The sequence below is a fragment of the Phalangium opilio genome, unplaced genomic scaffold (assembly GCF_054372755.1).
Source record: "Phalangium opilio isolate 3A_F unplaced genomic scaffold, DU_Popi_V2 ptg000025l_1, whole genome shotgun sequence".
NCBI lineage: Eukaryota > Metazoa > Arthropoda > Arachnida > Opiliones > Phalangiidae > Phalangium > Phalangium opilio.
Genome location: NW_028324156.1, coordinates 713,828 through 740,999, shown reverse-complemented (window position 1 = coordinate 740,999; position 27,172 = coordinate 713,828). Strand labels below are relative to the sequence as shown.

The window sequence follows — 27,172 nt, the reverse complement described above, 5'->3', positions numbered from 1 at the left end:
TCCCTCTTTCTCTTCTCTAGCTTTCTCTCTCTCTCTCTAAGTTTCCACCCCATGAAATAATAGGTTTAATATATATAGGCCTATAGCCAGGAAGCCCGGGATGCTAATAATACGAGGCGGCGTACTTAGTTAATGCTTTTCATAGTTAGGCTTAGCGTAGGTGTAAAACTAGATTTGATTTCGCTTTCATCAGCTGTATTTTTTAACAATTGGGAACATTTTTGTATAATTTTTATTGTTTAAAATGTATTTGTGTAAGGATTTATCATATTTTTATTATAATTCGTACCTATTTTGGTTAGATTCGGACTTATACTTAGTTTTAACAAAGAGTACAGAGTGTTGGCAATAAGTTTAATCTTCCGTTGAGACTAATAGTGTAAAGCCGGTGAACTGCCGTTTCTCTATACCATAGAATAGTGGCTCGTTATTTTAAAAATCCCGCTGAAAATATTCTTGTGTTCAGCCCAGCTTCGAACACGTGACATTGACGCATTGTAGGATTCCTAGCAGACGATTCTAATTGCCAGTTCGCGGTTGGCTTCACGTCAGTGTGGTTGATTATTTTTGTTGTCCGTGCTTAAGACGTGGCTTAATTAGAAGAAAAGTTATTTTAGTTAATTGCGCTATTTAATATTCAAAAATGAGTGAAAATAATAGACCGAACGCAATTGACGAAAATTTGAAGGGGAAGATGTTATGGTTCGATTTTGTTTTAAATCCTGGCTTGCTAACGGAGTTTTTGACATCTAAAGAGCATGATAGCGATGGGAAACAATCGGTTGTGGAATTAGTGGCCAATTTTTTATCAAATGCTAAGACAAGTACTGACACTTCAAGCGCGATTAATAATAATGGTCTAAACGAACCTACAAACCCTTGGGCAACACCACCATCAAGTCCTAATGCAGGCATCGTGGAACAGATGGAAATTCTACCACAAAATGGTTCAACACCCATGGATGAGAGCCTGACAAGTATACCATTAATTACATCCACCCCAACGGAGAAGAAGAAATTCAGAGCGTTGAAGTTATTAGCCCTCAAAGCTACATCATTCTTAAACTGGGATTTAAGGATTTTGGAAACAAAACTTCCCTTACACATGCAGTCATTACTACTGAATGAGCTTATCAGAACATTGTCCTCAGTACCAGTGTTTGAAGTCAGCGGCAACTTATGGGAGGAAATGAATGCCGATGTTAGATTTGCTCACTTAACTCTACACCGCTGGACAATTCGTGTTGTTATAAATGGAAGCTATCCAACAAGGCAATCTAAAGGGATTAGCGTTCACGTTCCTGGACAGAATGATCCAACTTGGGCCCCACCTGAAGCGACAGAAGGAATTCTCAAAACTTTGAAGGAACAGTGTCAACAGTCTGTCGTTTCGTTGGAAGAATTAATGATGAAGCTGTCAGATGAAACCAGGGATTTCAATATTAGAATGCCAGTACCAGAATGCTTTGGGATTTTGACTGAAGAGAAACATGACCCAAACAATGAATGGGAGAAAGGACACGAAGTTAAACGAGAAGACGCAACGTGCCAATTGGCCTACGATTTAGGATGTATCTACTTCTTTAATCAACAGTATTCCTTGGCATACACCATGTTTAAGAAATCAATCCAACTCTTTCAAAGTTTGGAGACAACTGACTGCGTAGTTTCAACTCTGGATAAACAGAAACTGGATGGTTATATTAGCGCCTGCGAACAAGCTTTGTCTGTGGAAGAAAAGGATCTAAGTTCCCAGTCAACAGCTTCTTCAACTGTGGCTCAACTTTTATGCGAAATGGGAAAAGGAAGCCCTGAAATTCTGACCATCTTATTAGAGGATAATCTTAAAAGAAAGATGCCCAAATCAGTTCGGGATAGAATGGAGATGGATTTTGTTAGACAATTTGGATGTAACCATCCGCTGTACCCCAAGATTGTTATCGCCAACGCATTAAGACACGCGGTTGAAGGAGACGTCATCTTGACCGACCTCCGTCCTTACTTGTCCTCTCCTCAACATCAAGACTTCTTTTGTACTGGTTTAAAAGCCATGACGGATAAAGCCACTTTAGTTCAGAAAAACTTGTTGCAGAAGTTTCTACAATTACTTCTAACCGATTACAAGGATTTGACTTCAAGATGCGCCAAGTGCGGGATCATGGAACCCCTTTTTGGAACCAGGAATCCAAAATGTTTGAAGATAGTCAAGGAAAAACGTGTGACGAGAGTTCCACGGGATGTCAGCTTCACTCAAGACTCTGTCGCTGTTATGGGACGCAAGGAAAGAGAGTTGTTGAGCACAAGGAGGGTTGACGCGGTGACGTCATTGGTGAAACAATTCCAGAAGATGAGCAGTGGAAGTGGAAAGTTAACATCAGCCGCGACGTTGAATAAACGCTGGGAATTACCTCATTTCTTAGAAGTACAACTTAGAGGACAACCTGCCAAAGAACAAGAGACAACTTACGTCCTTTTGGCCAAAGCCATTGAACTGAGAAACTCAAAATGCTACGAAGATTCTCGTTCTATGTTCCGAAAGATTGAAGCAGACGCGAAAGACATTCATCAAAAATTGTTCTCATCAATTCAATGGGAACTCTGCCATACTGATCTCCTTCAATTCACCAACGATCCCTTATCCCACACTTACGAAACGGACAACCCTAAAAGACAAGCCGCTGTTAAACAAGCTAAATCCTGTTTAACAACATACTTAGATGGACGCGAATCCCTTCTCAGGAACGAACTTGTGGAATTGGCCGCGTTAATTTTACTCAATTGCCAAGAATGGGCCATCCTAGCTGACTTGGAAATACAAATATCGAACCCGTCCTTGGAACTAACTCGACTTCTGGCCACGCTTTGTCGCAACATTGACAGTCCAAAATCAAGTCGTTCCGTCGTACGAGAACTCTGGGACATCTTCATCAGCTTATTCAACACTGGAAGTTCGCAGTACAAAAGATCTGGTTCGGGTGCCGTCAAGGAATCTTACAGAGACTCTCACAATGGACAGTACACCAAAACGTTATTCCAGAAGTTCGCCCGCAGCTTAACAGGAACTCTGGTACTCGGATTAATAATAAGTGGAATCATTCGAATCTATAATATGGTTAAAGACGAAACCAGTCAAGAAATATCCGCCGAACATCAACAATTATGGCCAGGAATCTTGGGTAGTAACGTTCATTGCAACATATCATCAGTTGGACAGTTACTTCAAGACCTTTTACACCACGCTTTATCCACGCATCCGACCCATCAAAGTTGGTTAAATTCGCAAGCGGACTTGATGTACACTCAAGGACATCACGCTGCCGCTTTAAAATATTACATATCTGCCGGCGCCGCGTGTAGCAACTTCTTCAGTCAACTGTTACCGAGATACTTGTTCCACGATCAACAAGTCAAAAGGATGATACAATGTTGCGTTAAACTTCAATGTCACACGCAAGCGGCTGTCTTGACTCAGTTTCTAGAGGAACCCAACTATACCTTATCATTCAAACTGTTAGGGGAGAGAATTTGCTGCGATAGTTGTAATTCTCATTACTCTCATATTTGGGACGTCACCTTATTGGAGTATTTAGTTAATATGCACGCTAGAAGGGGAGAGAATGATAGAAGAGCCTTAGCTCAACAGTTTTTGGGTTTGTTGGAATTAAACGCGAATAATAACGAAGAAATACAAAGGGAAGCTGCCAACATCAGGAAGGGACAGTTTTTGAGAGCAATGGCCAAACAATATTTATAAAAACTTGCGGTAGATGAATAAAGATATGATCAAAGCTTCATGGATTATTTTGTACAAATTTAAAAAAATAGTTTATTGGTTTCATTATGAGTGTACACTTTTGATTATACAAGTTTTGCGTTGTGGGTTAGTTTGAATGCGATCATTTATGACTTGAAGCAGAAGTACACGTAATATTAAACTTCCAAACGAACGAGGCCTACTGTGCCGCCATTGCTTTTGTGGCGTCTTTCGCTTGTGAGAAGTTTGGTTTAACAGACGCCAGTAAACCAATGGTGCAAGAGTCTTCCATTTTTAAGCCTAATTAGCCTTATTCCTGATCAGCGCCATCTACCCATAGCGGTGACTTTGAGAACTACTGTAAGCGGCATGCCAATCAGATGTCGCTAAAATCTGGTGACGTCATTTTTGGTAAGACCCGAGAGTGCCAGTCAGTGACGTCACCAGATTTTAGCGACATCTTATTGGCTTGCCGCTTACAGTAGTTCTCAAAGTCGCCGCTATGGGTAGGTGGCGCTGATCAGGAATAAGACCGCTAATTATGCCTATTATATTGTAAAGGAGAGCATTTATTCTTTTAAACATTTTACTTTTATAGTTAGAAAAAGGTCGCGGTTTTAAGGTATAATGTTAAGTTAAATGAACTTTTCCTTTAATTGTTATTTAATTTAGAAATTACTCTTGAAGGCTTTTTTTTATTTTAAAACATGCTTTCAATTTGGAAGCAATCTTTATTTGACCACAAAAATATTTCAATTAATTATTAGATGACATAAGATTTTTTAAAAGTGAACACTCTTCAAAAATACATTTTTTTCATTGTGAAATTGAAAAGGAATAATTTTTTAAAACACTTAGTCGAGTTTAATATTGTTTTTTAAAATATATCTGGGCAAGCAAAAATTAATTAAAACGCGTTTACAACAGATATAGTTCTTGCTAAATCTTATTTATTAAGGTTTTAAATTCCCTTTCTCAAAAAGTTCTTATTAAAAATATTAAATCAGCCAAATGAGGCTTCGAAAAAGGTTGAACTAATTAAAATTTAAAGAGCGCTGCGGGGGGGGATGAGTAATAATGATATTATTTTACGTGAATTTAGATAATTTCGCGGATTTTAACGCGGGATGTATACTAATTTGACCAAATTTAGAATGGGAATATTTGGATCGAACAGATTGGAGTTTAGCTTTTTCCGCCTTAGACAGAATACCAGCCAATTTTCGGACCAGTTCCTCAAGATCGTCCACCGAATACCCTGAATAGTAGGTCAAGTTGTCCGTCCACTCGGATTCTTCTTCATCAGCGAGAATTTGAAGGGAAAGTCTCAAAGCAGCGGCTGCCAGATGCGATGGAAGATAGTGACTGAGAGTGTATTCCGTCATAGAGAGTTCCATCAAGTATTTCGCCAACTGGTGAACGTTAGCGTCGCAGTTGCCAACTTTGCTGTACCGCCTCAAGAAATGGATGGGCAATGGTCGATTCAGATCAAATGAGAGACCCCTGAGGATGGCCATCTCCATTTTGAAGATTTCTTTCTTGGTGTAGGCGTTATCGGTGATATAAACGTAGTCCGAAACTTCAGCAGGATACATTTCCTCGTATTTGCCAGCGATGTACATGGCCGTCACTCCAACTAGTTGAAGATGACTTTTGGATACTTGTTGGACTTGTAGGAAACGGTCCAAGATGGCCACAGTAAGGAAGAGAGTTTCTTGGAGTAGGCTGAATCGCTGGTGAACTTGAACTAGCCAATCAACAAGAATGGCGCGCATTCGGCTGTTGATTTCTTTCTGGTTACTCAGGAAATCCTCTTTGATTGGTAGAGAGACCTCAATAGAACGTAGATATTCAAAGATCTCCTTGACGTATTGAAAAACCATTTGAGGGTTCTCTCCGTCATTACAATCAACATCGTCAATTGATATAGGCAGGAGTTTGGTGGAGAAAGCTTCGGTAACGGTGTCTATGTCACATTCCATTGGTTCGGGACTTTTCTCAATTGGTGCCACTTCACTTTTGGATTGAATCGACATAGCAGCCTTGCTTCGGGTGATACGAATATCATCTTTGTGAAAGACTTCCGTTTTTTCCACAGCAATTTGATCACTTTTTAGTTTAGTCACAGCCTTTGTTGGTTGAGGGATCGTGATTTTGTTTCTAACATCGCCCAAAGCTGGACGACTTAGTTTGACTGGCATGACTATCCCCGATTTGGCGTTACCTGTAATTAAAGTTAATTCATAGTTAGGTTCAACTTAACCCCCCTCCCTCCCTCAACATCGTGTAATTAACAATGGGTAATTAAAAAGATTAGGTACCAATTTGTTGTGTTGGTCCATTTTCTTTGTTGGGTTGGATTCTTAGAGCCATTTTCCTAGCGTTATTTTACCTTTATTATTTAATAAATATAAAAACTAGTTAATTAATAAGATTTTTTTCAGAAATACGTAAATTAAGGCGCGAAAAACACGCGGGAACTAACAAAAGGGGTCGGGTCTGTAAACCCCCCAAATTTCCAACGAACTTTCTCAAAGGCTAAAACGCAATTCAAGGAGGTTTTACTTTAACTTAAATAATTAAATACTCACAAATTTAGATGGTAACGAATAATAAATCTCCCGCGAAAGGAAAAGAATCGATCTTCAACGTTTCTAAAATACCAGTACTACTGTAACTGTTCTACAAGCGTAAAATCAGAACTGTTTCTAAATCCAACCGAACGAACATTTAAATATAACAGAAAAGGTGGGGAAAATGAATTCCAACCAATCAGAATCTCCGATTAAAGCACGTGGTGCTTTTCTTTAAAAAAATAGGAACCGGGGAAGGGGTCACGTGAACGAAATTTTTTTTCTTTCTGAATAGGGTAATGGCAGCCCTCTGCCTTCGACTGTATTGAGCTCTATGGGGAAATAACATGGGGTGCTATTAGTCTATTTTGGGCTAAATCAAATAATGGCCGCGAGCGTGATACTGTTATGATGAAAGTAAAATAAATATAATATTTTAATCTTAAGTTTAAATAGTGGAAACGAAATTATTTATAGTGATAATGACAAACGTTGAGAAACCCCTACGGGTTTTAGAGCTTTACAGTGGTATCGGCGGCATGCAATATGGTTTTATCGGTAAGCCTTGGTCTAAATACGGTGTTTACATTTGATTTTCTCATGCAGCATGTGGAAATCAAATATAAACAACAAATTTTATAAATAAATAACGAAGAGTGAGTCATGCTTTGTTATTTATTTATAAAATTTCTTTAAGATTATCAGTGTTTCTCTTTAGATTGCGGTATTGACCATACAGTTGTGGCCGCAATAGATATAAACACAACTGCAAACACGGTGTACAAACATAATTTTCCATCCACAGTTCAACTTGAACGAAATATACAGGCAATCCCCAATTCTTGACATAATTAATGATGAAGCTAAACATTTATTTAAGCCTACTTATTTTATTTATTTAGTCTTTAACCCGAGAAGAAATAGACCTTCTGTCTCCATCTATAATTACTATGAGTCCCCCTTGCCAACCATTTACTAGGTATAGAAATAAAGGGTTTCTATGAAGTTTTCATTTAATGAACCAACCATGCAACGTTTAATTTTTAGGATTGGCTTGAAACAAGATAGTAAAGATGTCAGAACTGAATCTCTATTTCATGTTTTAGAACTTCTACCCAATTTAAATAGTGTCTCTTATATATTAGTAGAAAATGTGAAGGGATTTGAGACCTCCGTTACGAGAAACTCGTTAGTAGAAGCTATTAGGAATTCGGGATTCATTTTCCAAGAGTTTTTATTGAACCCAAATCAATTTGGAATTCCAAATTCGCGGTTAAGATATTACCTTTTAGCGAAAAGAAAACCTTTAAAGTTTTGTTTTGATAATAACGAGGGAAAAGTCTTTGAAAAACTGATATCAAATGACTGCCAATGTATCTCAAATTCGTTACCGCAATCCAAAATTGGAGATTATTTAGAAACAAATGTTTCCTCGCAATATTTACTTCCTGATAAAGTTCTGGAAACATTTGCTGATATTTTAGACATAGTAGATGAAAGTTCTATTCGTTCTTGTTGTTTCACTAAAGGGTAATTTACCAATTTTGTTAAACATTTAGGCCTAATTTAATTAAGATATTTTAATTATTTTAGTTATAATCATTATGTAAAAGGTACAGGCTCAGTTCTCCACCAAAATACTAAATTCACAGTCTGTGAAGTTTATAAAAACGCGAATGAAACTTCGAATAAAGAAGAGAAATTAAATATTTTAAAGAAATTAGAACTCCGTTACTTCACCCCGAGAGAAATATCAAATTTAATGGGATTCCCATCAACCCAAATGTCCCCTTCATTTTGTAAGATAATTAATAACAATATTAATTATCTCGAAATTAAATTTAATTTAATTTAATTAAAGTTTCATCTTTAAATTACAGCATTTCCTGATTCAATATCTGACAAACAACGTTATCGTGTTTTAGGCAACAGTGTCAGTGTTAAAGTTATTAGTCAATTAATAAAAACATTGATTTGTAATCAAAACAAAAAATAACACAGTAACATTGTCCCTTTTTTTAATTACATTACATCATTGAATTAATTATTTTTTCCCCACAAAAATATCAATTAACAATTTTTAATTAAGTCGGTCGGTCAGTTCCTCCAAAAATTGGGATTTTGCTGAAATCTTCTCATAAAATTAGTGTACCATTGTTGAATGGCTGAAACGGGGACGTAATTCTCCGACATATTCCCACCACTCATAGGATTGACGAGTTGAGCTCGAGTTACGGCAAAAGATGTTGAAAAATTAACAAAATTTTCAAGCATTTTATTGGCAAACTCTACAAAGGAATCCACCGTTGAAGGAATAGCGTTTGAGTTTGGGGTTAGCAATTGAATCTGCGTTTGCGGTTCTAAAGATATTCCTATTTGCGCAACGTGAGGGACAACAACTCCGCCTCCAGGAACCATTGAGAAAGGATTACTCTCACCATTATCTGAAATTAACGGCAAATTGGGGGGGGGGGGGTTTTTTTACAAGTTTTCTTTGCATTTCAGGGTTGGTTGGTTGGTTTTTTTACCAGGTTTTAATTTGGATATTTTAAAGATGGCGCTTGGTTTTTCATTACTAATGTAACCCAAGTATTGCCAAGTAGGTGGGGCATTAGGATCAGGCCAACTAAAATAGACAGCACCTCCGATACCATTTGGTAAAGGTTGAAGTCCCGTTAAAAAGACAACTATGTGGTTTATAGTGTTAATATCTGGGATTGTAATTAAGAATTTCGTTTCATCTAGTTGTTGAAAATCAGTTTGGACCTAGAATTAATCGAGATTAAGTTAAAATTAAAGTGAAATGCGTATTTTCACTATTTTATAGGGTTTTTTATACCAACCAATCTGCCAGAGACTATAATAGCAAAAGCACTCATTTTGTTAAGCCTTGGCTCTGATTTTTTTTCAAATCAAACTTAATTAGTTTAGCTGCCAATTACACAGATGTTAATTGTTTACTACATAAATAATTTTTTCGTCAAATTCGAAAATATAAACACTTAAACTTCCGGTAAGAATCCTATTTCCGGGTGCAAGAATTTGAATATTTGTAAATAGTAATACTGGTTGTATAAAGTGTACATCCTCTTAGTCTTAGCATAAGTTCATAAGATATGTTCCATAAGTTTAAGTTAGTCACTGGTTATTTATTTATTTATTTGAATGTGTTGTTCACAAAGTCAACAATGTGACGTATGTGTGAACATCGTAAATCGATACATTAGGCATGTTACGGAAAGAAAATAAGGGAGTACAGTAATTTGAGAACAAGAAACAAGTTGGGAAAACCAAAATATTACCTCTCCGAGTCAAGAGGTCTACTACTACAAACTTATTTACCGAGTTATGGAATTATTTCTCTTTTTTGAAGTAAAAATTTACGAAATATTGAAGCAGTATTCCAAGCATAGCGAATAATACAGTAAAGCAGACGACATTTTACATCCAATAAGGATAAATCTTGGACACATGGAAATAAGTCAATGGGGAAAAGATCAGGAAATGAAGTCTACGCTTCAGCTGTTTACCGTATATTCTGAAAGCTACATTCACAACTGGTTTGCAGTGTAAACACTATCGTCTCGTCTCGCCTCAATAAAATTCTTAGTTTGCCAACATGAATGTTAACGTTAAATAACACCAAAGTTAAATTGTAGCTAGAAGCACTAATAGTCAATGCGCACCATAAAGAGAATAAAAAGCCTGTAGCTACTACCCGTTTACCATTAGCCCTATTACTATTCTAATTGCCACCATGATCTTTTCTTCTATTATAAAACCTTAACCTGATTATTTAATAGTGTATTTAACTTTCGGCTCACTCTGAACCGTTGATGTCTCTTCATTTCAGACACGAAAATCAAAGCCCAAAGTTTACTTCACCTCAGGCCTCAATTATTTACTCTTTGTTTCACTAAGCCTATTGCGGATAATACTTAATATACCCGCCGGAGTCTAGGTTTTAGTTTTCTTCATGAAATCACTAAACCAAGGATTATTCTATATACAGATGTAGTATAGCTTAAGTAATATATAAACAGCCATTTCAAATAACAATATTAAAAGAAATCTTTGGAATATCAAAATGAAACAGAGCTTTAAAGCTACAAAAGTACTAAATGCATCATAATTACGAAAAATACTTCCACATATTCACTTTATGTTATGGAAAAAGGGAATATTAAGGTTCTGTATGATTTCTTAACACATCAACACAGGGCTAACTGCTAACGCGACGCACTAGTGTAACAATGGACGGACACACACAGACAAAAACATAAGACTGCTTTTTAACTCTTTCCGTATTAATTTTGAGTTGAGAAACAAGATTATCTTTAATATTTAAATAAATATAATTATTTTTAATTATTTTAATCTTCAATAATTAACATTAATAATAGTTAAATCGTTTAAAATAAAGTTATACTTAGTATCATCTCAAACTTTGCTAATATTGACGTTTAAAGTGATGGGTACCCCTCTTGCCCGCTTTCTTCAAATTTTGGGGTATATATACGATTCGTTTCCATTATAATAGCAAGGAAAAAGCGCAATTGCGAAAACCTTTGGTGGCGATCCCACCTTAGGGAGGCTAGACGTTTCTCGTAACCCTAGCTGATCGCCGCGTATATCCTAAAACCAGACGATGATAATGGAGTAGAAGCCAATGAGACAGATTGGTGTCTATGTGGAATAGACGGAAGACCAGTAGATGGTGGTGTTTAGAAGCCAGAATGTACAGACTGGTGTCTAAGTGGGATGGACAAAGACCAGAAGATGGTGGTGATTAGAAGCCAGTATGTAGAGACTGGTGTCCAAGTGGATTGGACGAAGACCAGAAGATGGTGGTGATTAGAAGCCAGTATGTACAGACTGGTGTCCATGTGGGATGGACGAAGATGAAAAGATGGTGGTGATTAGAAGCCAGTAAGTACAGACTGGTGTCCTTGTGGGATGGACAAAGACTAGAAGATGGTGGTGTGAGAACTCGAGTAGAGTAGCAATTTCCGTGACTGTGAAAGCAGTTCGGAAATGGCGAACACGTTTGCTCCGATTTGGAAACTGCGAACGCGGTCACGTGGGTGTAACAACAGACACACAGACAGACAGACAGACACACACGATCGTTACAGAACCTCTCCGTGACATACGTCACTCGGAGAGGTAAAAACGGATAACAATGTAATATTAAAAAATAGGGTTGTAAATTTTCCGGAAAAATAAAACGCGGAAAATTTTCCGGAAAGTTTTCCGGAAAATTTTCCTCTTCGCGGAAAATTTTCCGCTAATCGGAAAAATATAAAACTAGCAATTATGTGAGCTTTGAGTCAATTTATCTAACTTTTAAAGATTTAAAACATTCTCCAGTTATTTTGCCATCTTTAGTAGATTTTTTAAAGTACCACCAAATATTAGTGGTTGATTTTCCCATAATTTGTGACTTTAAACAGGGTTAACAAACTTAATAACATTAACAACATAACACCTTGTTTCCCTTACAATGACGCAGACGATCACTATCCTTTATGCCTGATAATTTTAGTTTCACTTGGGTCTCTTTTGCTATAGAGAATAGGGGTCACTAGACTCTGTGCCCTTGGACAATTTTTTACCCCTCCGAATTCACCTAAAACCAAATAATGAATGTTTTGAAAAGAAAAGCAATTGAAAAATTTTAAAGTTTTAACTTTTTAATTGAAAAACCGGTAGCGGAAAAATACGGAAAATTTTCCGGAAAAATATAGCTCGGTCATTTTCCGGAAAATTTTCCGAGCGGAAAATTTTCCGCGGAAAATTTTCCGCGGAAAATTTTCCGACTTACAACCCTATTAAAAAATAATAATAATAATAACAATAATACATAGTTTACAGGCGTGGAGGATTCATACCATTTGCACATGGAGACCTGGCAACTTAGAGTGTAAAATAGCAGACGATTTTACACTCTAAGTCGCTTGGTCTCCTGGTGTTAATGGTAGGAATCCTCTACGCCTGTAAACTATGTATTCAGAATTCTGAGGGATTCGAGGTAAAGCGACGCCTGGTGAGGCGCTGTCAAAGGCTTAGCACAGACTAAATAGAAAGATGGACTGCAAAACTAACCGAGTATTGTCAATTCTCGCTTGTCGTTCTGCTAGAACCAGCTCTCAGAGTCTCAGTAAGTCTCTAGCATTACGAAGTATAGGAAGTGTCATACTTATGGAACATATCTCATAAACTTATGGTCTTATTTGGTTGAAGTTTTGGCCGTTTCTATTGGCTGCTAGCAATTTGTCACCATGGAGCTATATACACGGAGCTGAAATTTAATACATTATTTTGAGGAAACGCATTCTCACTCCCGTGAAACTACTCCGTGGAAAATGTCAATGGAAAACGACGTAAGAGTAGTTACACTTGTGATTGTCGTGTACTTTCCCCTGAGTGTTGCCAGTCATCACAGAGACACAGACTCAGTTTTTGTTGGGAGGCGAACCGCGTAGGTCGCAATTTGGCGCAGAGATTTCGAAATAATTATTATTGCGATTGAATTAGGGCCAATTTTTACAAAAATAGGCGAAATATTGTAGACTGAGTCGAGTTTAGACATTTAAAAGGAATAAAACCAGATTTTTAAACATCAGACATTTTTTGAACAAGCAGCGGGGCGGTTGCTTTTGTTCTTAGGGTTTAGGGGGTTTACTAGTGGGGGGTCAAAATATAAAGAGGTCAATTTAGAGGGAACGTTCATAAAGTTCCAAAAAAAAAAGCGAAAATTTACCTGATTATGGCTTCCTTTGATTTGGACCCGCTTTTTCTCAAAGGTTTGCGATTACTTCATTCCAAAGCGAAAGATTCCGCCGATCAACTAAGACAACTTTTAGAAGAAGTTTTAAGCCACAAACATAGCTCCACTTTTGTTTCCACAGTGAGAGATTCAAAGGGATATTTAACTGCCCATAGATTAGTAAGTCTATCAAGTAATTGTTGTTAATATTAATTATAGTTAATGTTAATTATTTTTAATTAGGAAGGAGATAAGAATAATGGTTCTAAGAAAGGATCACCTAGACATTCAAATGAATCTAGTTCCCAGAGCAGTAAATCTAGTCTCAGTGACGAACCCAAGAGAAAGGAAGCGGAGAAGAGACATTTTGAGAAGGTATAGGGTAATGGCAGCCCTCTGCCTTCGACTGTATTAAGCTCTATGGGGAAATAACATGGGGTGCCATTAGTCTATAACTCGAGTTTAGTGTAGAATTTCTCGTATTAATTAATATAAATTTTAATTATCTTTCAGCTGAATCAAGAACTTAACGATTTATTCTTTGAAGCCAAAAGACCCAGAATATTAGCTGAATCTCCGCGATCCTCCGTTTCCTCATCACCCAGTCCTCAACCAGTTACCATTAAGATTGAAGAACAATCTTCATCCGTAAATGTTCCTGTGAAATCAGAGTTAATGGACTCCATAGCTATGTTGGCTGCCTCGGCCAGTGGAGGACCAACTGACGCTGAGGACTTTGCCATTGAAATGGGTTTAGTTTGTATAGTTTGCAAACAACTGGAGGCTACTTCTAGAAATCAACTTATTGAATGTCAAGAGTGTCATAGCCTTTATCATCAGGAATGTCATAGACCACCCGTGACTGATACGGAAGTTAATGATCCGAGACATGTTTGGTATTGCATTAGATGCACCAAAACTATGAGAAAGGTTAGAATCTGACAGAAATGGGCGCCTTAACTGTCACTGTGGCACAACTCTGGTTGGGTGGGACGCCAAAATATGGGGGAGGAATAGTCGGACTGAATGGTAATTGGCTAAGAAGGGCTACAGATGGACCAATTACAATTGAGTCTGACTATTCCCCCCTCCCCCTTGTGTTTTAAGCCTTGCCTAACTGTGGCACAGCTCTATTTGGGTGGGACACCAAAATAGGGGGGAGGCATAGTTGGACTGAATGTAATTGGCTTAGAAGGGCTACAGATGGACCAATTACAATTGAGTGTGACTTCCCCCCTCCCCCTTGTTTTAAGCCTTGCCTAACTGTGGCACAGCTCTGGTTGGGTGGGACGCCAAAATATGGGGGAGGAATAGTCTGACTGAATGGTAATAGACCATTTCGAATATTACATGCAGAGAAACAAACTTTCTGGGGCAAGCCGCCATTCTGAATAATTTCCCTCACGCCAGGAGATATCACTAGAGGCATGACCGGGTTAGCTAGCCTTTAACATGCAGTGAGCTTGGGCTGCCCTCTAGTGGTGTTTCGTGGCGGGAGCGAAATTATTCAGAATGGCGGCTTGCCCCTGGAAGTTTGTTTCTCTGCATGTAATATTCGAATTGGTCTATTGGCTAAGAAGGGCTACAGATGAACCAATTACAATTGAGTCTATTCCCCCCTCCCCCTTGTGTTTTAAGCCTTGCCTAACTGTGGCACAACTCTGGTTGGGTGGGGCGGCCATAATGTGGGGGAGGGATAGTTGGACTCAATGGTAATTGGCTAAGAAGGGCTACAGAAGAACCAATTACAATTGAGTCTGACTATTCCCCCTCCCCCTTGTGTCTTAAGCCTTGCCTAACTGTGGCACAGCTCTAGTTGGGTGGGGCGCCAAAATATGGGGGAGGGATAGTCAGACTGAATGGTAATTGGCTAAGAAGGGCTACAGATGAACCAATTACAATTGAGTGTGACTTCCCCCCTCCCCCTTGTGTTTTAAGCCTTGCCTAACTGTGGCACAGCTCTATTTGGGTGGGACACCAAAATAGGGGGGAGGCATAGTTGGACTGAATGTAATTGGCTTAGAAGGGCTACAGATGGACCAATTACAATTGAGTGTGACTTCCCCCCCTCCCCCTTGTTTTAAGCCTTGCCTAACTGTGGCACAGCTCTGGTTGGGTGGGGCGCCAGAATATGGGGGTGGCATAGTTGGAATGAATGGTAATTGGCTTAGAAGGGCTACAAAAGAACCAATTACAATTGAGTCTGTCTATTCCCCCCCCCCTTGTGTTTTAAGCCTTGACTAACTGCGGCACAGCTCTACTTGGGTGGGGCGCCAAAATATGGGGGAGGAATAGTCAGACTGAATGGTAATTGGCTAAGAAGGGCTACAGATGAACCAATTACAATTGAGTCTGACTATTCCCCCCTCCCCCTTGTGTTTTAAGCCTTGCCTAACTGTGACACAGCTCTGGTTGGGTGGGGCGCCAAAATATGGGGGAGGAATAGTTGGACTGAATGGTAATTGGCTAAGAAGGGCTACAGAAGAACCAATTACAATTGAGTCTGACTATTCCCCCCCTCCCCCATGTGTTTTAAGCCTTGCCTAACTGTGGCACAGCTCTAGTTGGGTGGGACGCCAAAATATGGGGGAGGGATAGTTGGGACTGAATGGTAATTGGCTAGGAAGGGCTACAGAAGAACCAATTACAATTGAGTCTGTCTATTCCCCCCTCCCCCTTGTGTCTTAAGCCTTGGCACACAAATCGGGAATAAAGTGGATTTATTATTTAACTATTTTATTATTTTCATACATAGGCATCCAAGACTCAAAAGCCATCTTCAAAGTCAGGATCAACGGCTGTCAATTTAAGAGAGACTGTAATATCCACAAAAAACCCTAAAACAACGGATTTACCAACTCCAGCTACTCCTAGTTTATTACCATTCAAGAGATCAGAATTAAAGGTTCAATTAAATTAAATTTAATTTAATTGCGTTAAGATAATCTTAATGTTTAATGTTGTTATTATTATTTTTAGACATCCGGAGTTACTCAAAGTAGCTCAACATCTCACGGTGGATCAAATCTTACATCGAGCAAACCAACTGGTTTAGCTAGTTTAGCCGTTAACTTTGGTAATAGAGCTCCCATAGCTTCAACGACGATTAGTTCGACCAAAACGGGGTTTGGAAGCAAAGGCGGTGGCGGCGGCGGTGGTCTTTCATCTTTGGCCAATACCTCAAAATTGTCTAGTTCTTTCTCGTCTTTAGCCGGTTCCAGTCAGAAAAGTGGGGGGAAAGCGGTCCCCAGTGGTTTAGTTTCATTAGCGGCCTCTGTTTCGTCTAAAACATCAACGGCGCCCCCTAGAAGTTTAACCTCAACTTCCGCAAGTAGCGGTGTTTCGAGCGCGGCTATCGGAGGTGGTGGAAATGGAGGGAACTCGGGGAAATCTTCTTCCTCTACTTCTAGCTCTTTAATGTCTGCTGATAAAAGATTGCAAATTATGAAGAAAAAAGCCGCTCAAAAAATGCAAGAGAAAAGAAGATTATCCTCCAAATAAAATTATTATAAAAATATTGTAGGAATTTATTTATGACACTTATTTTAATTCAATTAACATTAGTGTGTCCTCTCTCCGTGTTTTTAATGTTAAATACTTTGGTGGTTAAGATATATATATATATTATTTTTCTGGTGTAGATGTGTAAACTGGTATTATTATTAGTGTAAATGTTTTCACGGTTTTCAACTTTTCATTTTCAAAATGAATAAATAAATCAAATTTTCAATTAAATTAAACTTAATTATTTATATTTGCAATTTGAAATTTATGTAACATCCCTTCCCTTAACACGCGCTTTTTCTATTTTGCCGCCGGTTTTCCCCCCTTTTTTATATTGTTGCGTTTGGTACGTTTCAACATATTAACCGGTTTTTTAAGAATGCTATTGACCAGTGTTTCTTGGTGGCATGCCTGGAACGCACTGCGCGACGTAACAACCTATGACATACACGGTCGGAATTTCGGAAAAATAAACGAGTGTTGATAATAATCTTGCTTTATTTTTTATTAGCATAATGGTTGGTGTATTTAATTTTAATTAAATTTAAACTAAGTGAGTTACGCGAGTTTCTTACAAATATTTGATATTTTTAAACCGCAGGTATGAAGCGTAAAGCTTGTCTTAGACCTAACATCATTCAATTCTCACTAAGCCTTGGCCCTATCTTTTTTGGATAAAATGTAACGTATGGAATAATGGAAATGTTTTTGACGGATGGTTCGTCCGTCCAACGTGGCCCATGATAATATCAGAAAATATTTAACAAAACACCGTGCACCGTATCTAGTATGACGTCCTGAGTGAATATTTTTCAATCTTTGTTTAAAAAAAATATCCGCTAAAATGCTCCTAAAAACCTCACGAACAATTGCATTATGCGCTATGGCAAATTTCATCAATTCCGCTGATCGAATCATCATGCCAATCGCGATCATTCCCATGACGGATCAGTATAAATGGAATCTCTACTGGCAAGGATGGATTCTTAGCGCCTTTGCTTTTGGCTACATATCTAGTCAGGTAATTTTGATATTAATGAAGTTCTAGGGCCAATTGTTTAAAACTGTCTACGTTATTTAAAGATATTTGGAGCTAGCGCAGCCTCTAGGTTTGGTGGGAAAGCTGTTTTAACTAGCGCCGTCTTTCTCTGGTCTTTATCAACAATAATAACTCCTTTAGTCTCTTCTTCACTATCAACTTTAATCATTTGCCGAGTTCTTTTGGGATTCGGAGAAGGATTGGGTCTCCCTACTATTTTCCATATTTTCGCTCATTGCGTTCCTGTTGAGGAGAGATCTCGGGCATTTAGTTATTTAGTGGCATTTGGTACAATCGGGCAAACTGTCGCTGCATTGGTATGTCCACACATTCCATGGCCATGGATGTTTTACTCTTTCGGAAGTTTAGGAGTAGTTTGGGTGGCATTGTGGTTTCTTTTTTATTCCGAATTACCGAAAACACCTGGAGGAGATGACGCTTTACCATTGGTCTTTCCAAAAGTGAGTCATCCATTGTCATTTTAACTTTCAGGTTAATCTAAAAGAATTGTTTTAATAGGTCACAAATCCAAATGTTCGTTGGACGGAGTTTATAGCTCATTGGCCATTGTGGGCAATATACATAGCCCATTTTTCTATGAATTGGTCCAATTATTTCATCATGCAGTGGTTGCCAACATACCTAGCTAGAAGTCTCGGTGCCAACAAAGAAGACATCAGTGTTACAGCAGTGCCTTACGTTATTAATTCCTTATTTGGTGTTGGTAAGATAAGATTAGATTAATTTAGAACCCCCCAATTAGTTTTAATTTTTAAATGTTTTTTTTTTCTAGTGGCTGGTCATTTTGCAGATAATCTAATAATCAAACGTAGATGGACAGTACTTTCTGTTAGAAGGTTAATGACTTGTATTGGACTTGTCGGACCTGGAATTTTCCTTCTGTGTTTTTGCACTGTAAATAGTTTAATGGCTGCTGTTGTGTAAGTTTCATTTTCATTTCCCAATTTAGACAAAGCTTATTATTATTATTAAAAATAGGCCAAACTGGTCTGGGGACTTTATAAATAGGCCAAACAGGTCTGGGGACTTTATAAATATACCAAACAGGTCTGGGGATTTTAAAAATAGGCCAAACAGGTCTGGGGATTTTAAAAATAGGCCAAACAGGTCTGGGGATTTTAAAAATAGGCCAAACAGGTCTGGGGATTTTAAAAATAGGCCAAACATTTCTGGAGACTTTATAAATAGGCCAAACAGGTCTGGGGACTTTATAAATAGGTCAAGAAAGTCTGGGGACTTTATAAATAGGCCAAACAGGTCTGGGGACTTTATAAATAGTCCAAACAGGTCTGGGGACTTTATAAATAGGTCAAGAAAGTCTGGGGACTTCATAAATAGGTCAAGAAAGTCTGGGGACTTCATAAATAGGCCAAAAAAAGTCTGGGGACTTCATAAATGGGCCAAGAAAGTCTGGGGACTTCATTAATAGGTCAAGAAAAGTCTGGGGACTTCATAAATAGGCCAAGAAAAGTCTGGGGACTTCATTAATAGGTCAAGAAAAGTCTGGGGACTTCATAAATAGGCCAAGAAAAGTCTGGGGACTTCATTAATAGGTCAAGAAAAGTCTGGGGACTTCATTAATAGGTCAAGAAAAGTCTGGGGACTTCATAAATAGGTCAAGAATGTCTGGGGACTTCATAAATAGGTCAAGAATGTCTGGGAACTTCATAAATAGGCCAAACAAGTCTGGATGGGGGGACTTTTATGAATTTTAACAATTTATTTTAATAATTTGAGTATTCATATTTTTTTTTTAGATTTATTTCTATTTCCATGGGTCTTTGCGCGTCAAATGCTGCTGGACATTTATCTAATCACGCTGATGTTGCCCCTAATCATGCTGGAATTACATTTGCAATTTCAAATACTTTGGTAAGTCTTATTATTAGATAAACCCCAGGGCTTCATTCTAACTCTGTTGAATTAAAATTTAAATCCATTTGGGTGGTTAATTAACTAGGCAACAATACCGGGAATCCTTTGTGGTCCTTTAACAGCGGAATTGGTTACTCAATCACACGGAAGATGGTTTCCAGTATTTGTTTTAGCCGCTTTTGTTAATTTTGTGGGGGCTATCGTTTACGTTAGTCAAAGTTCAGCCAGTCAAGCTCTTTGATAAGTTTTTGGTGGGAAAAAGAGAGACTTTGAACCCGTAAAAGACTCGGTGGCGTGTATAATAGTTGTATATTCAAAATAATTGGGGTGATTATATTATCGAATGCAAAATAAAAAATGATCCTGTTTAAAAAATATATTAATTAATTAATTAATTAATCATTTATCAAGTTTAATAAATAAAGTTACCGATAACTTTTAAAAAAAAAATCATGTTTGTGTTTTTATTTATTTTTATTTTTATTTTTATTTTTAAAGCTTGTTTTTATTTTTCAACAAAATAATAATTTTAATTAACTAATATATATACAAGTTCTATTTACAATTAGTTTTATTTTAAATAAATTAAATTAAACTAAAGTATATATTTTATTTTTATCTAATTAAACTGTGAAGCTTTCTCCGCAACCACACGTTCCTTTAACATTTGGATTGTTAAAGACAAATTCCGCGGCTAATTTATTCTCTACAAAATCCATTTCAGTTCCTAAAAGTGTTAATTGAGCTTTGGCATCAATTAATATGCAAACACCTAAAATAAACGAGGGTTAAGTTGATTAACACGAGGACCCCCCCAAGGGCTTGCCCAATTTTAATTTACCATCTTGTTTAACTATTTCGTCTAATTTTCCTTTTTCAATTGCATAATCTAATGTGTAACTTAAACCACTGCATCCTCGTTGTTTAACACCAACTCTTAAACCTATCTAAAAGTTTTATTGGAATTAATTTAATAAATAATTTGGTTTGTTTTTAATTAAATTTAATTACAGCTTCAGGTTTTTTGACTAAAATTTCTTTGACTTTGGAAATAGCTGCGGGAGTCTGAAAGAAAGTCAAGAAATTCGTTTAATTTATTATTATTATTATGGACTTTTGGTATTACGTAAGAAGTCTCCCTTATACCAATGCTGCCAAGTTAAGTTGGCTTATGGCTACTGCGTGCCTAATAGATTTTTAAATAGTTTAGGGCGCCAAGGCTTAACAATTTTTATTACTTATAAAATTTTGTCACGCTTTTTTAGAAGCAAATCACGTCATAACGGAAAAAATATCATTGGAAGAATATTTAAAAAATATCTTACTAAAACTAGAGCGGATCTTGAAGGTATTTTTCGAGTTTTAGCTACGGCGCGAACTGTAGCTCTCACGGCGCCAGACATTTCGATTTTTGAAGAAGTTGACCGAACTGTCGGACTCGGAACTGAACCGAATGCCAGATTTAAAACCTTCAACCCGCCAAAATCAAATTGGAAACAAGCCCAAAAAACCGCCAATCGTTATTTCGCAAAGAAGCCCAAAAACTGACTAAATGAAACCATAAGGGATGACAGTACTATTTGACAGTTTTTTGGGCATTCTTAATGATCTTGGCTTATTGGCGGTATTTTAAGAAAAATCCCGACAAGCCCAATTTCCAGCCAACAGCAAACCCTTTTATTTCCAGCCAATTTTTTAGAGAAGTAGCCCAATTGGCGGGTTTCCAGCCCAATATGGCATCCCTGGGAACTGAACCGAATGCACTCTATAGGGATTACAGAGTGGTGACGTAAGTAGGTCTATTTATTTTTTTTAATCTGACACTGGTCTACTATAAATTTCCTAGCGGCGGAGGGATACAAAATAGGGCGTTGAATAATTTCATAGTCCCACTGTTAAAATGTTTTAATCATCTAATATCTCACTTAATTTAGGAAAATACTATTAATTCTTAATGTATAATCTATTCTGAGTTCAGATAAATTAAAAAAAGGCTTAAAATTTATTATAGTAATAACACGTCTGATAGGGGGTGATTCGGACACACTAGAGAAGCTCCGCTGGGATAGGGGGGGAAAAGTAGTGATGCGGTATTTTGTATAGATAGAGCAGAGGCTGGGGTTTTGATAGCGCACCGTGCGGAAAGAGTTGCACCAAATTTCCTATCCGATTTTTCGCTAAAATTTTTATCATATTTGTAAAATTATATTAGAATCCAGCTCAAAAAATGGATGAAGAATACGACGCGATAGTTCTTGGAACTGGATTAAAGGTAATTTTAATTTAAATCTTAAATCATTGAAAAGTAGCGTGCCACTGACAGAGAAGCCGCTGCGGCTTAGCAACTGGAAGCCGAGGCTTAAGTTAGGTTTTAAAATAGGGGCGATTTTTCTACCCACTGCCACTGGGCTTCAGTGTGTTAGGCCTAAGTATTTCCAATGTTCCGTGAAAGGTCCCATGTTTTCCGTGATCAACAATGCCAATTTTCCACGGTATTTAGACACGGATTCAGTTCAGTTTAATCGTAAAGCGAAAAAAAGTCAGTCTTTCTCGTAAACTTATGGTTAATTCCAAATTTTCTGGCATCTCTACATGTACTGTCAAATAATCAGATCTTAGTGTAGCTTATCTCTCAAACTCAAACATAATACAGTTACTGGTCTTGGGATTTTATTTTTTTCGTTTAGTTTGACGTTAATTTAATTAATTTAATTTAATTTAACACGTGGTTAGGAATGTATATTAAGTGGCATGCTCTCTGTGAGTGGGAAAAAGGTGCTACATATGGATCGAAACAAATACTACGGTGGCGAGAGCGCATCTATCACTCCTTTGGAAGAACTTTTTGTGAAATTTAACATTCCCTCGGCTCAAATAGAAGAATATGGTCGCTCTAGGGACTGGAATGTCGACCTCATTCCAAAATTTCTTATGGCTAATGGTGAGTTGATGATTTTTCTGTAAACGTAATTTTAATTAATTTTAATATTTAAGTGTTGCTTTGAAATTTTGAACGTTTTCGTTCTTTTAAGGTCAACTGGTCAAGCTTTTGATCCATACCGGTGTAACGCGTTATCTCGAATTTAAATCTGTTGAAGGTAGCTACGTCTACAAAGGCGGCAAAATTTATAAAGTTCCCGCTGATGAGAAGGAAGCTCTAGGATCTAGTGAGTCTTTTTTATTAATTTTTTAAAAATTTAATATAATATTTTATTCTTTATTACAATGAATGTATTTTAAAATATTATTAGTTTAAACTTTAAAGGTCCATTATATATTTAATATATTTTTCATTTTGATTTTTATTTCTTTTTTAAAGATTTGATGGGAATGTTTGAAAAGAGGAGGTTTAGGAACTTTTTGATCTACGTTCAAGACTTTGTGTTTGAAGATCCTAAGACGTGGAAAGAAATTGATCCTAATGTAACAACTTCAGCTCAACTGTATGAAAAATTTGGCTTGGATAAAGATACCGCTGATTTTACTGGACACGCTTTGGCTCTTTATCGTGATGATGAGTAAGTACTTACTTTCAATATTTATCACTTAAAATACTTGTTGTTCTTAGTTTAATTTTTCCCATTGAAACTCTACTTTTCGTTAAATATATTTAATTACAATTAAGTGAAGTAAGCTTAAAAGAAAAAAAATTATTTTATGTTAAACTTGAGATTATAAATTTAAAAAGGTTTTTTTAATGAAAACAAGGGGAGCAAGGCATATCACACACCTTTATTCATTAGCAAAGGCTTAACTTACTGGTTTTTTTAATTTGTTACTTCTCAGATATTTTAAGTATATTTATAATTAATTGCAGTAACCTTAAAGGAAACAATTTATTTTATATTAAACTTAAGATTATAAATTTGAAAAGGTTTTTTTTAATGAAAACAAGGTTAGCAAGACATACACGCACTTTTGTTCTTTAACAAAGGCTTAACCGATTTTTTTTTTAATTTTACCCTTGGTTCTCATATTTTTATTAAATATGTTTATAATTAAGTGCAGTAACCTTAAAGGAAAATATTAATTTCATGTTAAACTTCAGAAATTATGATCTTAAAATAATTTTTAATGAAAACAAGGGGAGCAAGACATACACGCGCTTTTGTTCTTTAACAAAGGCTTAACCGATTTTTTCTTTAATTTTACCCTTGGTTCTCATATTTTTATTAAATGTTTATAATTAAGTGCAGTAAGTTTAAAAGAAAATATTAATTTCTTGTTAAACTTCAGAAATTATAATCTTAAAATTATTTTAAATGAAAACAAGGGGAGCAAGACATACTACGCACTTTTGTTCTTTAACAAAGGCTTAACCGATTTTTTTTTCTTTCTTTTTAATTTTACCGTTGGTTCTCATATTTTTATTAAATATGTTTATAATTAAGTACAGTAACCTTAAAAGAAAATATTAATTTCATATTAAACTTGAGAAATTATAATCTTAAAATAATTTTTAATGAAAACAAGGGGAGCAAGACATACACGCACTTTTGTTCTTTAACAAAGGCTTAACCGATTTTTTTTTTAATTTTACCCTTGGTTCTCATATTTTTATTAAATATGTTTATAATTAAGTACAGTAACCTTAAAAGAAAATATTAATTTCATATTAAACTTAAGAGATTATAATCTTAAAATAATTTTAAATGAAAACAAGGGGAGCAAGACATACACGCACTTTTGTTCATTAGCAAAGGCTTAACGTATCTTTAAATTTTGTTGTTTTTTCTCAGCTATTTGGCAAAACCATGCCACGAAATTATTCAACGTGTCAGGCTTTACAGTGATTCATTGGCTCGTTACGGCAAGAGCCCTTATTTGTACCCCTTATACGGATTAGGAGAGTTGCCTCAAGGTTTCGCTCGTCTTAGCGCTATCTACGGAGGAACTTACATGCTAGACAAACCCATTGACGAAATTGTCATGGAGAATGGCAAAGTTGTTGGTGTGCGTTCTGGGGATGAGACAGCCAAATGTAAGCAAGTCTATTGCGATCCTTCTTACGTTCCTGATCGAGTCAAAAAAGTTGGACAAGTTATTCGTTGCATTTGCTTGTTGAATCATCCCATTCCCAACACCAAGGACGCCCTCTCCTGCCAGATTATCATTCCTCAAAAACAAGTTGGAAGAAAGTCTGGTATGTTCTGCCATTTTCTAACCGCCATTTTTGATTTTTCTAAGATAATAAATAATTAATTTTGTCTCTTTTATATTTCTAGATATTTACGTTTCAATGGTATCTTATACTCATCAAGTAGCAGCGAAAAATTGGTTTATCGCTATGGTTAGCACTACTGTTGAAACTGAAAATCCCGAAGTTGAAATTAAACCTGGTCTAGATCTTTTGGGACCTATTAAGCAGAAGTAAGTTGTAATTTTACTTTTACTTTTGTTTTTTGATAACAGGGACTTCAAATTAGCGAAATAAAATAAAAAACTATTACTTTTTAATTATTTCATTAATTATAAACGAAATTAAATTTATTTATTTAAAGGTTCACGTGTGTCAGTGATGTCTTTGCCCCTACAGATGAAGGAAAAGAGAGTCAGGTAAGACCTGTTGAATTAAATTGCAAAAGTCCCCGTGAGACACGAAAATGCGATTTTTTTTTTTATTTTTTTTTATTTTTTTTTATTTTTTTTTATTTTTTTTTATTTTATTTTTTTTTTATTTTAAATTTTTTTTTTATTTTAAATTTTTTTTAAATTTTTTTTTTTTATTTTAAATTTTTTTTTTATTTTAAAATTTTTTTTTATTTTAAAATTTTTTTTTATTTTAAAATTTTTTTTTTATTTTAAAATTTTTTTTTTATTTAAAATTTTTTTTTTTTTTTTTTTTTTATTTTAAAATTTTTTTTTTAAATTTTTTTTTTTTATTTTAAAATTTTTTTTTTAAATTTTTTTTTTTTATTTTAAAATTTTTTTTTTAAATTTTTTTTTTTTATTTTTTTTTTTATTTTAAAATTTTTTTTTTATTTTTTTTTATTTTATTTTTTTTTATTTTATTTTTTTTTTGACAGATCTTCATCTCTGGATCGTACGACGCAACCACTCATTTTGAAACTACTTGCTTGGATGTTCTAGACATCTTCCGACGTGCCACTGGTGAAGATTTTGATTTTTCCAAAGTGAAACACGATTTAGGGGATGAACAAGAACAGTAATTGAGACCAGGGGAAAAAAGAGAGAGTAAAAAATAAAAAAAAAGTATCTAAAGGTACGAAAATCAACAGAAAACCCACACGAGCGTTTATTTCTTTTCCCCCTCCCCCCACCCCCCTTTTGACAAAAAGGAAAAAAATAAAAATTAAAAAAATGTCATGTTAATTAATTAAACTTATTTAAATAACGAATTTTATTTTATTAATATTTAGCTCCTTCCCCCTCCCCCTTCCCCAAAAAAATAGGTTAAAAAAAAACGAATGAAAAAGGGTTAAAAATTTTCACACCAAAAGCTTACGGAAGAAATCTTGCGTGGAAAAGAAAAAAAACAAACAAACATGAAATTAAAAATTAAAAAAAAGATTTTTCGCTGTTTAAAAAAAAAAAGATAGCTATGCAGTATGCACGTAATTTCTCTGTGGTTTTTCTGAATCTTAAGTACTATGTAAAACAGTAAGAAAAGAAAAATAAGAAAACAAACCAACATTACTGAAAAAAAAAACAAAAAAAAAATACCAAAAAAAGGCTTTATTTATAAGAGGACCAACAATTTGTTTAAATTTCTCTAAACACAAAAAAACAAGGAAATAAGTCCCAATTTATTTAAACACTTTTTTTTTTTTTTTGTTTCCCCAAGGTGTAATTTAAGGTATTAAATGATAAATAATAAAATTAAAATCATTTCTTTAAGAATTGTTCGTTCATTTATTTATTAATTTTTTCTTTTGTATAAGAATTTTTCTAGCTCACACATTTTCTACCAATTCTACTCCTATGTAGTTAGTACTCCTTGGCTACAACTTCCCTACTAGTACTACAGCATAGTTCACTCGATCACGCGCAACACTGATCGCGCTATAGAAGCCCGTTCAAAGAATTCGATTTACATGTTTAAGCGCGACTTTTGAAGATTATCCAAAGGAACCCAAAATTAACATTAAGTTCTATGGGAGGAGGGAGCTTTTTTTGGCCAGATCCTTTGTCCTATACATCCAAATGACCTGAAATTTTAATGAGACGTGTGTTTTGGCGTGTTTTATTACACTAAAAAGGGTCCAAGCTTCTAGAGTGGATAGTTTTTCTTATAAAAACTATTTTCCAAAGTCAAAATGATGGTTTCAGGGCTAAGACTGAATACATCTTCAAATGATCGGATCTACTGGTCCCAATGTCCGAAAATTTTAATGAGAGGTGTGTTACAATCTATTCTATTATGCTAAAAAGGATTCAAGGTTTTAGAATGAATAGATTTTTAATAAAAGTTAATTTCTAATGTCAAAATTGTAAATTCAGTATTTAATCCACAATATCTTTGGATCTAATGGTCCAAATGTAATGAAACTAATGAGAGGTGTGTTACAATATATAATACTTCTCTTCGAGAATTTTAAATTTTACTTAGTTGTCAAGGAGGGCCAAGAAGAAAAAAGCTTCCTCGCAGCGGTACTCTGCTTGTTCGATGACATTCT

The 27,172-nt window shown here is 35.8% G+C and overlaps 8 protein-coding genes and 1 long non-coding RNA gene across 13 annotated transcripts in view; 5 read left to right on the top strand and 4 right to left on the bottom strand.

The window, feature by feature from the left end:
* LOC149691602 (uncharacterized) overlaps positions 1–27,172 on the bottom strand; it is a 212,086-nt gene that overhangs the window by 157,420 nt on the left and 27,494 nt on the right. The window lies entirely within an intron of this gene.
* IntS8 (integrator complex subunit 8) lies at positions 541–3,794 on the top strand. The gene has a single exon (XM_089868954.1). It carries the CDS (start codon positions 644–646, stop codon positions 3,752–3,754), a length of 3,111 nt encoding a protein of 1,036 aa, XP_089725080.1. The 5' UTR covers positions 541–643; the 3' UTR covers positions 3,755–3,794.
* On the bottom strand, positions 3,799–6,493 carry LOC149691610 (G2/mitotic-specific cyclin-B-like). Its single transcript, XM_089868971.1, has 3 exons — positions 6,346–6,493; positions 6,076–6,146; positions 3,799–5,978 (listed from the first exon to the last, which is right to left on the bottom strand). The coding sequence occupies exons 2-3, from the start codon at positions 6,125–6,127 to the stop codon at positions 4,843–4,845; spliced, it is 1,188 nt and encodes a 395-aa protein (XP_089725097.1). The 5' UTR covers positions 6,128–6,146; positions 6,346–6,493; the 3' UTR covers positions 3,799–4,842.
* Positions 6,661–8,373, top strand: Mt2 (tRNA (cytosine(38)-C(5))-methyltransferase). Of its 3 annotated transcripts, none has more exons than XM_089868976.1 (6): positions 6,661–6,885; positions 7,046–7,155; positions 7,230–7,306; positions 7,375–7,857; positions 7,921–8,126; positions 8,208–8,373. In XM_089868976.1, exons 1-6 carry the CDS (start codon positions 6,810–6,812, stop codon positions 8,321–8,323), a joined length of 1,068 nt encoding a protein of 355 aa, XP_089725102.1. In that variant the 5' UTR covers positions 6,661–6,809; the 3' UTR covers positions 8,324–8,373. The 3 variants fall into 3 exon arrangements, with proteins under 3 accessions (XP_089725102.1, XP_089725101.1, XP_089725103.1); XM_089868975.1 differs by having other exon boundaries at positions 7,025–7,155; XM_089868977.1 differs by lacking the exon at positions 7,046–7,155.
* Positions 8,163–9,585, bottom strand: LOC149691608 (protein OPI10 homolog). The gene is made up of 3 exons (XM_089868983.1): positions 9,171–9,585; positions 8,856–9,093; positions 8,163–8,771 (listed from the first exon to the last, which is right to left on the bottom strand). Exons 1-3 carry the CDS (start codon positions 9,204–9,206, stop codon positions 8,425–8,427), a joined length of 621 nt encoding a protein of 206 aa, XP_089725109.1. The 5' UTR covers positions 9,207–9,585; the 3' UTR covers positions 8,163–8,424.
* On the top strand, positions 12,752–16,611 carry LOC149691607 (integrator complex subunit 12-like). Its single transcript, XM_089868962.1, has 5 exons — positions 12,752–13,276; positions 13,340–13,471; positions 13,610–14,026; positions 15,852–16,001; positions 16,076–16,611. Exons 1-5 carry the CDS (start codon positions 13,097–13,099, stop codon positions 16,595–16,597), a joined length of 1,401 nt encoding a protein of 466 aa, XP_089725088.1. The 5' UTR covers positions 12,752–13,096; the 3' UTR covers positions 16,598–16,611.
* Positions 17,024–19,912, top strand: LOC149691606 (sialin-like). Of its 2 annotated transcripts, XM_089868939.1 has the most exons (8): positions 17,024–17,118; positions 17,202–17,281; positions 17,389–17,621; positions 17,684–18,100; positions 18,159–18,363; positions 18,433–18,580; positions 19,418–19,532; positions 19,621–19,912. In XM_089868939.1, exons 3-8 carry the CDS (start codon positions 17,445–17,447, stop codon positions 19,774–19,776), a joined length of 1,218 nt encoding a protein of 405 aa, XP_089725065.1. In that variant the 5' UTR covers positions 17,024–17,118; positions 17,202–17,281; positions 17,389–17,444; the 3' UTR covers positions 19,777–19,912. The 2 variants fall into 2 exon arrangements, with proteins under 2 accessions (XP_089725065.1, XP_089725064.1); XM_089868938.1 differs by having other exon boundaries at positions 17,202–17,621.
* On the bottom strand, positions 19,780–20,965 carry MagR (Iron-sulfur cluster assembly 1 homolog MagR). Its single transcript, XM_089868940.1, has 4 exons — positions 20,861–20,965; positions 20,547–20,600; positions 20,377–20,482; positions 19,780–20,307 (listed from the first exon to the last, which is right to left on the bottom strand). The coding sequence occupies exons 1-4, from the start codon at positions 20,936–20,938 to the stop codon at positions 20,159–20,161; spliced, it is 387 nt and encodes a 128-aa protein (XP_089725066.1). The 5' UTR covers positions 20,939–20,965; the 3' UTR covers positions 19,780–20,158.
* Positions 21,631–26,396, top strand: Gdi (GDP dissociation inhibitor). Its single transcript, XM_089868965.1, has 8 exons — positions 21,631–21,807; positions 22,269–22,476; positions 22,568–22,702; positions 22,855–23,053; positions 24,275–24,678; positions 24,761–24,905; positions 25,037–25,091; positions 25,562–26,396. The coding sequence occupies exons 1-8, from the start codon at positions 21,763–21,765 to the stop codon at positions 25,703–25,705; spliced, it is 1,335 nt and encodes a 444-aa protein (XP_089725091.1). The 5' UTR covers positions 21,631–21,762; the 3' UTR covers positions 25,706–26,396.